This window comes from Myotis nattereri (genome assembly GCF_964212035.1).
Source record: "Myotis nattereri genome assembly, chromosome: 16".
Taxonomy (NCBI): domain Eukaryota; kingdom Metazoa; phylum Chordata; class Mammalia; order Chiroptera; family Vespertilionidae; genus Myotis; species Myotis nattereri.
The window spans coordinates 46,497,069-46,511,368 of NC_138091.1; the positions used below are offsets into that span (position 1 = coordinate 46,497,069).

The following is a 14,300-nucleotide window of genomic DNA, read 5'->3' on the forward strand; positions in this document are numbered from 1 at the left end:
TATGAAAATACTCTTTGCATTTATGCCAAAAGGTTTTAGCACAGTTGTAAGTAGGATTTATACAAAGAAACACAGCTCAAATTTATGACGTGTTTGCAAATGTAAGAAAAAGTCCGAATTTACAGTATTTGTAATTTATTGTTAAGTATCTTTCTATCACTATTCCTGGAATGCTAATATTTTATAAACACAAGTGTTGGTTATGAACCTAGAATGTCCTAACCTATGCTACTTTTTAAAAAGAAATCTTCCAGAATGCTTTCTATGTCTTTTGGGGATTTAACAGGGGGAAATGTACACAGGACAAATACTCCTGCCTTTGGCTTTAGCCCAACCTTTTAGCATCAACAATCTTGACAGCTGCTTTTGTGACTTGACTTCCTTTAGGCCTTTCCCCCTTTCTTTATTTGCTCCATTTTATACAAATTAATCTGTAGAAAGTGAACGCACACACAAATTGTTTTTGAAGTTAATTATTGACTTTAATACCTTTTCAAATATTTTACTTCCTATACATCTACTGGTTGGGTTTTCTTTTTTTATTGTTGACAGTATTACAGATGTTCCCTATTTTCTCACCCTTTGCCCCCCTTCACCCAACTATGTTTTTAAATTAATATACTTTTGCAACTACTGTCAAAGACAGATTTAAAATCAAAAGACTCACTTTTTTATTCTTTTTAACATTTTCTGCAATTTTTATGTCCTTTGTAAATGTCCTACCTTGAAGTAGATTATATTAAGAAATAAGAAAAATAACTGACTTTCATGGGGGTGAAAGAAGAAATTATTGGAATCAGATGCGTCTGCCTTCTGTATTCCCTACACAATATATTATGTATAAGGATGTTTATTATACATTGTTTGGAATAGCAAAGACTCCTAAATGTGCAGCAGTAGAGGACTAGTTAAATAAATTACGTTACAACCATTAATGGAATGCTGCATAATGTTTAGAAGAACATAACACATACTGGTATATATTTGTAGCATGGAAAGCTGTCTCCAAGGCATACTGCTAAGTGAAAAGAGCAATTTGGACAAACATTGTATAGTGTGTGTGTGCCTGCATGCTTGCTTTCATTTGTGTATGGAATATTTTTGGAATATATTAACAGTGGTAACCTCCATTGATAGGTTACCAGTATGAATACAAGAGAGAATGTTCATTATTTATCTCCTTTGGTACTACTTGAATTTTTACCATATGCACATATTTTGTACTAACATTTGCTAAAATGAGATACTAGTAAATCTATATGTGCTGATTTAGAGCAACCTTAAAGATAAATGATTAGGAGAAAACGCCGGTGACAGAACAGGACAAGTCTACCATTTGTTGTTGTTTTTGTTTTTTGTTATTTTAAAAAGATATACCACACAGACCATTAGGTAGAAAGTTCGTAGAACGCCCAAGAAACTTCACAATGGTTGCCTCTGGAGAGAAGAACCAAAAGAAGGAAGGGAAGATGAGCTTTCATTATATGTCTTCTTGTAACATTTGAAAGTTTTGCTCTGGGCACGCTTAACTAATGAAGAAACTTACAAAAAATCTCGATTTGACACAGGAGTGAGCTTTTTTCCCAGTAGAATCATGATTTGATAATTTTATATTCATTCAAATTATTTTCCTCCTTTACTTATTTTTTAATTTTTACATATGAATTTATGGGCAAGACCATAATAATGGTATAAACTAGCAGCAATCTCTGTTGCTTAGTTTTTGAGAACCAGCAGTATATAGTATGTTGCCTTGACATATCACTTAAAAGTGAATTTTAAAATAAAATAGTATCATATAATGCTCATGGTAACTGATTAAAAAAATACCTTTTTTTACCGTCAGCATTTTTTTCCTTATGTGGTATCTAAATGTTGATAGAAAATCTGATTCTTGTCTTGATGTAGATGGCAAACAAAAATCAAGTAATTGGTAAGTTAATGACTGCTTTAAGTGTCTTTGATAAGCTTTGGGAAATTTTGTTGAGAAAAAAATAAATATATATTTCTCTTAGATAATATTATCCCTAGAGCAACACAGAAAATCAGGTAACGAGTACAGTTTCTGAACAGAGAATTTTGGCATTAAGAATTTATCTGTCTCAGGAATTCTGCCTCTAATGAATTTTCATGTTCTGGACACAAAATGTTAAGAAAAATGTTTGGCTAGTTTAAATACAAATTTTTTTGTTTTGTTTTGTTTTCTGCTTACATTGTTTTTTCATGTAAGTTAAGCCCTTGAAAGCCAGTGAATTTGTTTGATATTTGGAGGCTAAATAATGTGATAGTTGAGCCCAATTCTTATAATGCATTAATTTTTTACTATGCTGCCCATCACCACATACTTCTCTCAGAAACTTGTTTACTAGTTATTGGGTACCAGGATGGCTGAAGGATCACTAAAACAGGAAAGGAATTACTTAGTTATGGAGAAGGGGATTTATATGATGTGTAAAATAAAGCTCCCAGCTACCGCTGACTCTTGTGAGGCAAATAGTGGAAACTTTGAACCTGTCTGTCCTTGTCAGCTGATGTGTATTTAACACACACTTTCCAGCCTGAAAAGTTCTCGATCACAATTCATCTCTAAAAGATACTTACCTAAATTGAATAGACACCATCTGTCATCACCATGAATCCATGTTGGTATATCTTGTTGGAGCTGGCAATCCAAAGTGACAAATCCTATCCAATATAATAAAAGGCTAATATGCAAATTGACTGAACGGCAGAACAACTGGTCACTATGATGCTCACTGACCACCAGGGGGCAGATGCTCAACGCAGGAGCTGCCCCCTGGTGGTCAGTGTGCTCCCACAGGGGGAGTGCCGCTCAGCCAGAAGCCGGGCTCACGGCTGGCGAGCACAGTGGCATGGTGGGAGCCTCTCCTGCCTCCGCGGCAGCGCTAAGGATGTCTGACTGGCAGCTTAGGCCTGCTCCCCAGTGGGCCTAAGCCGTTAGTCAGAAGTCCCCCAAGGGCTCCCGAACTGCGCGAGGGTGCAGGCTGGGCTGAGGGACCACTCCCCGCCCCCCGAGTGCACGAATTTAATGCCCTGAACCTCTCTAGTTGATTAATAAAATACACTTATATTGATTAAAATAATAATAATAAAAGGTATTTTCCAAAACTTAAAAAGTAATATTACTTGCCCTCAAGGTTTGTGCACTTTACTTGTGTTAGTGATACCCCAATAGAAAAGGAAAAATAGATTTTAAAAATAAGGGGATACTCTTCTGTTCCAAAAGGGACCAAACACTGAGCAGAATTGCAGATGGTGAGAAGTATTAGTGATATTGTGATATTGTTGTTACCTACATGTTACCTACATGTGGTTACACACATGTTATTTTCATACATGAACAGGAGTCCTTGGTTAAGGTGGGATTGGGTTACGTAGAGGCCGAATCTTGTCACCCGTTGCCATTACATCCTTAGTGATCTTGGAGGTCTATATTGCAAAGAAAACTCTCCTTTTATGCAGTATGTTAAAAGATGTTTTACATTTTTCAGGTCTGCTAATCTAACATGTAAATCATCCTTTATTATATGTTGTTTTATTTTTACTCCTTGGGTGTTTGGAAAATTGTTCTTATATCTATTCATCGCATGCACATCATGTAGTCCCATTCTTCTTTAGCAGAAGATATTGGAATCCAACTGGCCTTATAGTTTTTCTTAAAAAGAAGTAATGTTGGTACAAATGATCCTAGAATGCATCAGGACTATAAGTGGATGCCAAGGTCTTACTACAACTTGTCATTTGGGAAAAAGAAAAAGAAGAGAAGAGAGAGCAAGATGAACCAATAGTAATAAAATTACTATATTTATGTGGGATTGTATGTTTTCAACCTATTTTCCTACTGAGAGAGTTAAAGCATGATAGTGCTGGAAAGGAAATACATTCTGTAACTACACCAGGTCAAAACTATATTTGGGTGCGGAACATGGTTCATTTTATGTGAAGCAAGGTCAAAATACCTAGGATCCAATACAATCAAACAGGAGATGCAGGAAACTATTTAATATGTTTATCTGACTAAACCCAAAGTAGTTGTATTAAATTTTGTAAGCATGAAATTCATACCCCAAAGTGGTATTTTAAAAAAAATCGCTGCAACAATACTACTCCGGTAAGTTTGAACCTTTGCATAGGGCGAACTCCCTCTTGAACAAATCATTGACCACGTTCGGCTTTGTCTATCAGTTCCATACTTCATGTGATTACTGCGATGACTACTACTTATATTAATTTATATTTTTGATAATAGATTTACTTTACTGAAGTAAGAAAATAGTAATTTATAGCACGTGCCACAAATCCACGTCATTCAGCATGCTTTGCCCTTGAGTAATGACCATAATGTACAAAGCATGCCGAGTTGGAGACTGTGCAGCTCAGTGGGTTAGAACAAGAGGTTAGTCATCAGACAAGGCAGGGTCAAAGCCTGGCTCTGCCACTTGTGAGTCACTTATGTGGCTTTGGGGAAGCTATTTAATCTCTGTGTCTCATCTTCTTTTTCTGCAGCTTTGAGATAATAATATATCACAGGATTATTTTGAGAATTAGATGAGATAGTACGCGAAAAGTCTTGACCCAGAGCCTGTAGCCAGTAGGAGCTCAGTAAGCTGTTATATTTTTATCATTACTATAGTTGACTTTCTCCTCTAAGTCAAAATACGTTGAAAGTTCCATTAAATATCTTTATAGCAAAAAATAAAACACTAAACATATAGCAGTCCAAAGAAAACAGAACTATGACCCAATAATCCCAGGTTATGATGGCCTGGTTGTGATATGATAAATGCATTCATTTTACAGTATATTCAGCCACATACTAGCAAATACCTACGTTTACATGTTTTGAATTCTGTCAAATGCCATTATTATTGAAAATATACTGACTCAGCAGGTTCCATTTTAGTAGCAGTTGAACAATAACGGTGGTAGATGGAATGTGTTAGTGTAAAGCCAGAATGATTGCTGACAGGCTGTAATTTGCTTTATGAAGTGTGTGTTGTCACATATACAATTATTTGGTTTATATTTGTTGCTGCCAGCCCTCCAGTTCATTAATGTCCAGGAGTTATGCCTTTATGTGAAACCTAAGAAGGGTTAAAAAAAAACCCTCAGCTTTTTTAGGGGGGTGGGGGAGAGCAGAAGGGTTTGTTCCCATGGTGGCTACCTTATTTTTTTTTTTTTCCTGTTTTCTTTTTTAAGAACTAGGATGATGCTACACACTGCAGCCCACCCTACTGGTCAAAAGGAAAAACTGCATTACAAAGGACCATTTTCTTGAGGGAGAGAGGGGGGAAAAAGAACTTTTCAATTGGCTCCCACAGGCATCTTCCTGAACAGCCCACCACTGGCCGATGTAGTTCATTTTGGAAATATTATTAACCTATGCTGCCCTTTTGATTATTGGATTCACAGGTGGGGTAGTGATTGTGCTATAAGTGTCTACGCAGTTTGGTTCCATTTCTGATCCTTTAGATTGTGCTTCTCTCTGCAAATGGCATCCCTGAAGCCAGAGGTGGGTTATTCTTAGCAGGATTCTATGATTAGTTAACAGTACTCTATGTTAAAAACTTAGCTTTAGGCTCGATATATTTCTTGTCCACTCAAGATCTAGTTGGAGCAACTTATAAAAAGAATGATAAATGGGAACTTTCTTTACCTGGCCCATCATTTGTTCTGTAGATCTAATGACATTCAGTACCATTGCACTCACTGCTGGGGCCTTGGTGGGGGGTGGGGGAAGAACATTTATACATTGAGTTATGGCTACATGGAGGAGAAAAAAAAAAGAGAGATGGGCAGGAAGTCAGACTGTATAGAACAGAGAAGAATTTGAGACCTTCACTGCATATGGATTAATCACAAGAACTAACCACGCAAATCCAAATGGGTATTTAGAAACCAGTGAAGCCTCTAAGATGTTTTGTGGGGGAACACCATATATTTTCCAATGCATGAGTATGTGCAAAAGGGTCTGTAATTTATAATGGAAGTGCTGACAGAACTTTAGCTTTGGTGTTGCAAATGTGCTCCATAATATATTTACATGTGAGTAACGTTTCACACATATGGACACATGTGTAACCAACATATTTTTTTAGTTGGTGTTATATCCAATAATTTAGGTCAATGGTTGCAATAAGGAAAAATAAGCTGCCGTTTTGCTAATCTTACCATAGTTCAGCTTTGGGAACTGCATCACTATTAAATTGGTCAGTGAAAATCTGGCCATATTAATGCTATCAAGCATGAAAACTAACTGGATTTGGATCAAGGACCTTTAGTGATAGCATTTTATGTAGGACTGATTAGTTTAAAGGCAGAGCTGAATGTCTCACAGGTTTTTAAATATTAACTAGAGTCAGAAGTCATGTGTTCCCTTCCACCAGCAACAATAAAAACAAAAAATTGCAGACAATTTTATATTAATTTCAATTTCCTTATATTACCCAAAGATGCTTGATGAAGTAATAGCAAACCCTGTAAAGCTTTTAACCATACTGTATAAACAGTTGGTTGCAGATGTGAAAAGGCCTTAATAATACCACTCACGGTTAGTTAGAAGAGAAGTAAAAGATGATGACTTTATACTTACATGAAAAAAATCACTGAGACTTTACATATTGAATAAGCAAACATGTTTATGTTTTATTTGTTATTTTCGCGTTATTTGTTATGCTCATACTACTTTCTGTCTTTTTTTTTTTTCATTTCCTTCTCATTTCTTTGGTAAAATTGTCATTATGGCCTGTTTTTGTCCCTAAATAGTACCTGTAAGTTTAGGATCAGATGAGTTTGTTGTGAGTCAAAATAGTTACAAGGGGAACATCATCATGGTTCATTTTCCTCCCTGTTTTATTTGGAATTGAATTAGGAAATGAAAGGTTTTAGCAGTTTAATTCACTTCTCCATAAAGTTTATGGAGCAGCAACAGCTGGTTGAATCCATGGCAGAAAAATCCAACTTCTAGTGTCCAAGCTATTGTTTTGGAAGTAAGGCGGTGGGGGCGGGGGTGGAGAACTCATTAACTGTTAATGAAAACACAGGGGATAAAAACAAATCGCACAGAAACCCTAGCGAATAATTACCTTCCACCTAACACAAAGCGACTTTATCTTTCTGCTCCAATCCCTAAGAAATTCCCAACTTATCACTCTGTGGGGCATGGATGAAATTGAGTTTGACTCTCAGGAAAGAACAATAGAGAAATATCCCCCTTACAGGCCCCTCAGCACAATACTCAGTGGAGAGCCTGACATTGAATGTACTAAGGAGTGTATCTAGCGCCCAATTCTTATGACACTTAGGATGAAGGAGCAAATTATCAGCTAATAGCAGGTGAACCCTTGATATAGTTCCCCCAGATCTTGTTTAGAAATACAAAGAAAAGGGACTGGAGGGAGTGGATGTGATGAATGGAGATACTGTGCGTTAGAATATGTATGTCTGTATAGAAATACATGGATTCTGAGTGAGTTGCAATGGGAAAGAGTGTCTCCAGTGGCAAGGGTTGTTGCTTGTGAGAAAGCCACTCTAAGCAGATGGAGTTCTAGCCCTAATTGGAGAGCTGCTGGAGTGGAAATGTCTGTCACTATAGTTTGTGATCATTTATGTCAGATCCCACTGGACTATCGTAGTGGCCACTTGGAGCTGCGACTATCAGAGCTGTAGATGAATCCAGAGATCACTCGCGGTTATGTTTTTTAACAAAAAATGATGTTACGAACTTAAACACATCCAAAATGACCACAGTAATGGCTGGCTCTTCTATAAAACTTTTCACCCATGCATCTTGAGTAGTTGTAATCATTTTAATTACATGGGAGTGTCTATTTATATGGTGTTAAAGGCTTTTTTCGGCGTACACCCAAGTGAGTCGGGCCACTTGATATAAACATTAAAAACACTTACAGCAACATCTCCATCATCAGGAACTAATTATGCTTGGATGTAAAAACGTATTTTCAAATATTTCCCCCCCTGCGACCATTTTTAATACTGACCCCAGCTCTGTTTTTGCCGCATTGTGCACCTTTGTTGTTGTATGCTTTATGGAGGCATGGTCTTGTATTTGGCTGTTGAAAGCCCACCTTGGGAAACTGTGTTCAGAAACCATAGGAATCATGTGGAAGCGACGCTTCCATCTGAAGTTGGTAAATCAGATGTCAAGTCCAGGCCGGTAGTTTGAGTAAGACTTTAAAAATGGAAGCTCTAGCCCTGACATTGTGGCTCAGTGGTTAAGCATATACCTATGAACCAGGAGGTCACAGTTCAATTCCTGGTGGGGGCACGTGCCCGGGTTGGGGCAGCTCAGTCCACAGTGTGGGGCGTACAGCGGGTGGCCAGTCAGTGATTCTCTCTCATCGATGTCTCTATCTCTCTCCCCTTCTTCCTTCCTCTCTGAAAGCAATAAAAATGTATATTTTTTTAAGTGGGAGCTCTAAATGCAATTGGAGTAGCTCCTGGAACAGAAAAAGGATATTAATGGGAAAACTGGGGAGATCTAAATAAAGTCTGTAGTTAACAGTGATGTACTAATGTTAATTCTTGGCTTTGACAGATATACCCTAGTTACATACTTAGTTGACATTTAGAGAAACTGGGTGAAGGTATACCGGAATTCTCTTTACTATCTTTGAAATACTTATAATAAATCTAAATTATTCCAAAATAAAAAGATCATTAAAAAGCCACAAAGCAAAGCAAAACCCTACCTGATCTGCTTATTTAAAAAAAAGTAAAACCTGGGATGCTAGAACGTATAAGAGAGTAGATTTGTCAAATTTCTGAAGCAAGCAGAAAACTGTGTCTAGAATGTTAGTTGATAAATAATGTTCAGTCTATCCTACAAATGTTAAACGTTGCATGGCAACCCAAACTATTTATTTTTTTAAAAATTGAATTTGGTTTAGCTCAAAATTTTTCAATTGCTTTAATTTCACAGCTCACTTTCAGGTTACCTGCCAGGCAGTCTATTTAGGTCATGTTGATAATATAATTTCAGTGGATTTGCAGTGATGCAAAGTTTGTGTAGTTAATCCTCAGTCCAGTATTTGAGATTTTTTCTGGTTATAATGGAATTTTCACAGTGATACTTTAAGCATAATCATAAGCTTTCTATCCTGATCAGTAACCTAATAAAGGCGAGCATTTCTTGTGGCTCTGGCCAGCGACTGTTATATGAAATGTTGGTTGCTTTTCTTTTTAATTTTACTTTCCTCCTCCACAATAAACTCCACAGTTTATTTCTGAAGTCCTATAGCTGCAGGTGTTCTGCTCAGTTATGAACATCTACCTTGATCATAGAAGAGTCTAGAGATGATCATCTAATTTATGGAAGGAGAAGGCTACAGCCATCCTTTAAAAAAAAAAAGAAAAAGAATAGTTTATTGATTTTTAGAGAGAGAGGAAGGGCGAGGGAGAGGGAGAGAGAAGCACCCGTGAAAAAGCACAACATCAATAGGCTGCCTCCTGCACGCCCCCTACCAGGGACCAGGCCTGCAACCCTGGCATATGCCCTTGACAGGAAATTGAACCGGCAACTCCCAGGTGCACAGACGCCTAACCAACGGAGCCATCCCGGCCAGGCTGCTATTCTTTTGTTGTTGTTGTTGAATTTATTGGGGTGACATTGGATAATAAAACTATACAGGTTTCAAGTGTACAACTCAATAAAACATCATCTACATACTGTATCGTGTGCTCAGCCATTCTCTTTTTATCATTTTATATCCTCCCTATCCTTCTAGTTTAATTGTAGGAAATAAACCTTTAAAGTGAAGCAATACAGATTCTATGTAGGTTGTTTGGTTTCACTGCTCCCTAGTTGAAATCCAGGGCCAAAACTCTACAGTGTTTACTGAGATTAGCATTGGTGATTTCCTTTGGAAATTAGTATTTGAAATAATATTAAATTCAGTTGAAAATCCCCTTTTCATGTTTGTGAAATGAACTGAGCAGCTGTTGGTGTCCTCTTATCAGCAGACTGTACCTCTGTTTAGGGGATTTTAAGGAAAGCCATTTGCAATGCAGAGCCTTTTCTTCCGGTTCCTGAATGAGCTAACATCTTCCGCCTGAACCTTTTAAAGTATCATAATAGCATGGGCCACTTCTACAAAATATAATCCAATGTATGTTGAAAACACCCAAAAGAGATTAGCATTGTTTTAATTGCATAATTCAGTATTGTATATACATTACCTTTCATCAAAGCCATTTTACAGAACAAATATTACCTTCTTAGGGCTTTTAGAATTCCTAAGAGGTTGGTTGCATAGGCTGTAAACTAGAATTATAAAGAGAGAACTTTCTTAAGAATGCAAAACAAGTAGCGATTGAAATTGGAATAGAATCCGGCAAAGGCCAGGTTCTCTATATTTTTACTTCTCTTATTTTTCAGAACAGGAAAGCATATTGCCCTTGCTCCATTATATTATACATGGAAGGTTAACCCTTTGTGTAATTTATTCTATTTCATTTGGAAATATAAAGAGAAAGAGGCATTCATGATCAAGGTCATAATTAATGGAGATATGGTATATGTGGGTACATATTTATATTGCTATATTTTCATTGTAAGTGTGGTGGAGAAGCTTTTCTCTGGTGATAAGAGGTCTCCCCACCCTAAGCTAACAGCTACTAAGCTCTAGTTAGAGAGTAGTTGAATGGAAAACTTCCCATCCAGGTAAGTTGGTTTTTGAACTTATTTATCTGTTTCTCATATGTTAATGGATAGTGGCCATGTCCATCAAGATATAGCTCTTGCTATATCTTCTTATGTGAATACCAGAAGAAATGTACAAAGACCTTTATAAAGTTGCCCAAAGTATGACCTTACTTTTTTTTTTCTTTTTTGTCCCTCAGGGGGAGACCAAGCTGAAAATTACCTTGGACAGGACAGCTCCGATGATAATCACAGTGGAATTCATGGCCCTTCTCTCACCTCAGATGCACCTTTTTTGCCAGATTATCAGGATGAGGGTGAGTGTCATTTTTCTGGATTTTGGCTCATCACACTTGGTTATTTTTTATCCTGGTGTCTTGGCCCTTTGTCATTTGACTCAAGCAGCCTTCGGTGTGGGTTCTCTGAATTGATAATCACTAGCTTGCAAAGAACAACTATTTGTTTCGTTGTGGTGCTGGGCCTCCTGGTAATTCAATACTTCTGAAGTTAATGTATTTAGGAAAACACTAATTCCACATTGAAGCAGGAAGACATCATTATTGATCTTTTTATAAGAACTGTAGCTCAAAAGCTAAGAGGGCATTTTAAGACTGGAGGGCCCAATTTACCATTCTTTCAGATTTTTTTAGCTTCATAGAGTTGCATGAGAATTAGCGCTTTCATTTTATGGTTATTGGATTATTGATTTATTGTTGATTATTTGAAATTTTAAGCTCATCATATTATAATAAGATATCATTTTTACCCATTCTTTTCACATGCCCGACCATATTGGTGTTGTTCAAGGGGAAGCCACATGAACCATAGTGCAAATCTTTTTGGAGCATCAATTTTACTTGGAGATTTAGGAATGGGAGGATTTAAATAATTCAACTGTTATAAATACTATCTTTATATTAAAACACATTGCTGTGTAATAGAGTCGGATGCCAAATGTAGATGAATTTTTAAGATACATGAATATAAAAACGTTGGCATGGTGGCTGCCAGTTTCTGGCTCAGACTCAGCTACCCCAAGGGTGGGAGTTCGCTGTGCCTCTCTGGCATCTGGCCACTTGAACAGAAGGTTTGATCATCACTGATGCACATGGTTATCTTATCAGCGTCTCTCTTGTGCCTTCCCAGTGGAGGGAAAAGGTAGAGATGCTGCTAAACTGAATATTAAATTGGAAGCTTATTACTCACTTAGGAGTTGGGAGTAAAGTTGGTAAATTATTCCTTATTTCTCTTTATTAGTCCGTAATCTTTCAATTTATTTTTCTTCCAAATTTCCCTATGACTTAGGCATTTTCCAAGAGTTCTTAATCTCTATATTCCCTTCTATTTTCAATCCATTCATGAATTCTTATTTCATTTAGCTCTTTTGGTGAGTCTTATTTTCTCCTTTGCATTGACTTGATAACCTCCACTATGGATTCAATCACACAGAAACATTTTATTTTGTTTGAGCTTTATAAACTAGCACAATTAGTAATATGCGCGTTTTAGAAATTGGGCCCTGTAAGGTGAGATCTGTATTCAGGTATGACACTAAGAACATTGTTTGGATTGAGAGCTTAATAATTACATTAGTAGCTGATTAATAATTGAAGAAAATTAACAGTGCAAAACATTAAAAAAAAACACGCTTTCATTTGTTTTTGATTAGTCTAATGCTTGACAGAATTAGAACAATAGTACCTTGTTCATCCATAAGTCACTTATTTGGTATTCCCAACTTTCCCAAACACAGCTGAAAATACAATGAACAAGGCTCTAAGTAGAAGTAGATGTTCCTGAGTCCTGTGCTAACACTGATGTACCTTATATTTGGGAGAGCCCCTGAGGCCTTCGCTGATTTCTCAGCCCACAGTGAGTGAAGCATCAAATTAGAAGAAGGGGTACTGTCAAGGCATCAATTGAGGTATAAGCAAATAACATTGAGGTAAGAAACAGAGAAACAATTAAAAATTTATATAGAAAACAAAATTTATAATTAAAACAAAATTTATATGGAAACTTTAAAAAAGCTATCTGGGGATGTACTGTATTGTAGAGAGAAGCAGCTCAAACTCTCTAAGAGCTCAGTACCTTAACAAAGTGGAACTTTCTAGCTAGTATTTATTGAGCCTTGTATCTGTTTTCTAAGCACTTCGAGTGTATCATTATTTAATCCTCAGAACAGCCCTAAGAGGTAGATATTAGGATTTATCTTTATTTTCCAGATAAGGAAGCTGGTACCAAGGGAAGTTGACTTGTTTAAGTGCCAGAATTTATACTTACAAAGTCCGGTTCTAGAATCTCTGTTATTAACCACTCTACTATCCTTACTATTATCCTCATCTAACTTATCCAAAAAGATGGGTTCATGTTCCAGACATTTTGGTTAAGACTATACCAAACACATGGCATGTTTGGAAATATTTTCATTAAAAATAGTTGAAGTTTAAAAAAATTTAGTGTGGCCAGACAACAGAGTGGTGGTTACCAGAGGGAAGGGGGTATTAGGGTGAGGAGGGGACCTAATATATGATGATGGAAGATGATTTGACTTTGGGTGAGGAGCACACAGTACAATATACAGATATGGTATCATAGAGATGTACACTTGAAACTTATATGATCCTATTAGCCAATGTCACCCAAATAAATTTAATAAAACTTAAAAAAAATCATGTTGACATTTTTCTATTATCTGGAAAGCTCCAAGCAGGAGAATTCTATAATGGTTCCCCATAACAGAGGAGTTAGCTATGTTAGTAATATTAAATTCTTACTTAATAGATTTTTATTTTTAATTCTGTGCATAAAAGTTAAAAGAATTCCCAAAGAGGCAGAGTCAGTGGTAGAGGTAAGAATAGATTTGTTTATACGTGTTAAAAACTTAATTGTAGGATGGTGAGATAATGTTTAAATATGAGTTTCTGTAAGGCATTGATTCTGGTACATGCCTGAGTACTTGATAAATAATGAACACAATACATGTTTGTTTCCTTCCCCTGAAAAATAAAGGTGTATACATTTTCTGTGAAATTAAAGAGAAGATTAGAAAGATGTTAAAGTTTTAAGTAAATGTACCCTGCTTAACTAGAGTTTACTATCATAGAGAGCAGTAACGCTTGGCACACTACTTATTCATTATTTTTACAAACACTTATTTAGAGATTATAAGGTACTAGCAAGTCAGTGTGCTAAGTTGTAAGTGAAATATGCAATTAAAAAAATCAGACACAGTCCCTCTCCTCATGGCACTTATCATCTCATTGGGAAAAGACACTATTAATAAGTAGACAAATATAAAGTCGGTATCTTCAGTTGCTGGTGAGATAGTTAAGGGCATCCTTTTTTAAAATTTTATCTGCTTTTATTTTTTTTAATATATTTTATTGATTTTTTTACAGAGAAGAAGGGAGAGGATAGAGAGTTAGAAACATCAATGAGAGAAAAACATTGATCAGCTGCCTCCTGCACACTCCCGACTGGGGATGTGCCCGCAACCAAGGTACATGCCCTTGACCGGAATCGAACCTGAGACCCTTGAGTCCACAGGCCGATGCTCTATCCACTGAGCCAAACCGGTTAGGGCTGCTTTTATTTTTTTTTAAGGGCATCCTTTAAA

At 36.6% G+C, this 14,300-nt stretch overlaps 1 protein-coding gene across 1 annotated transcript in view; it reads left to right on the plus strand.

Annotated features, from left to right (window-relative positions):
* Positions 1-14,300, plus strand: part of SKAP1 (src kinase associated phosphoprotein 1) — a 258,264-nt gene that overhangs the window by 54,068 nt on the left and 189,896 nt on the right. Inside the window, exon 4 of the mRNA XM_081109727.1 lies at positions 10,882-10,998. Within this exon, the coding sequence (XP_080965853.1) occupies positions 10,882-10,998 (117 nt within the window). The remainder of the gene's footprint in view (positions 1-10,881; positions 10,999-14,300) is intronic.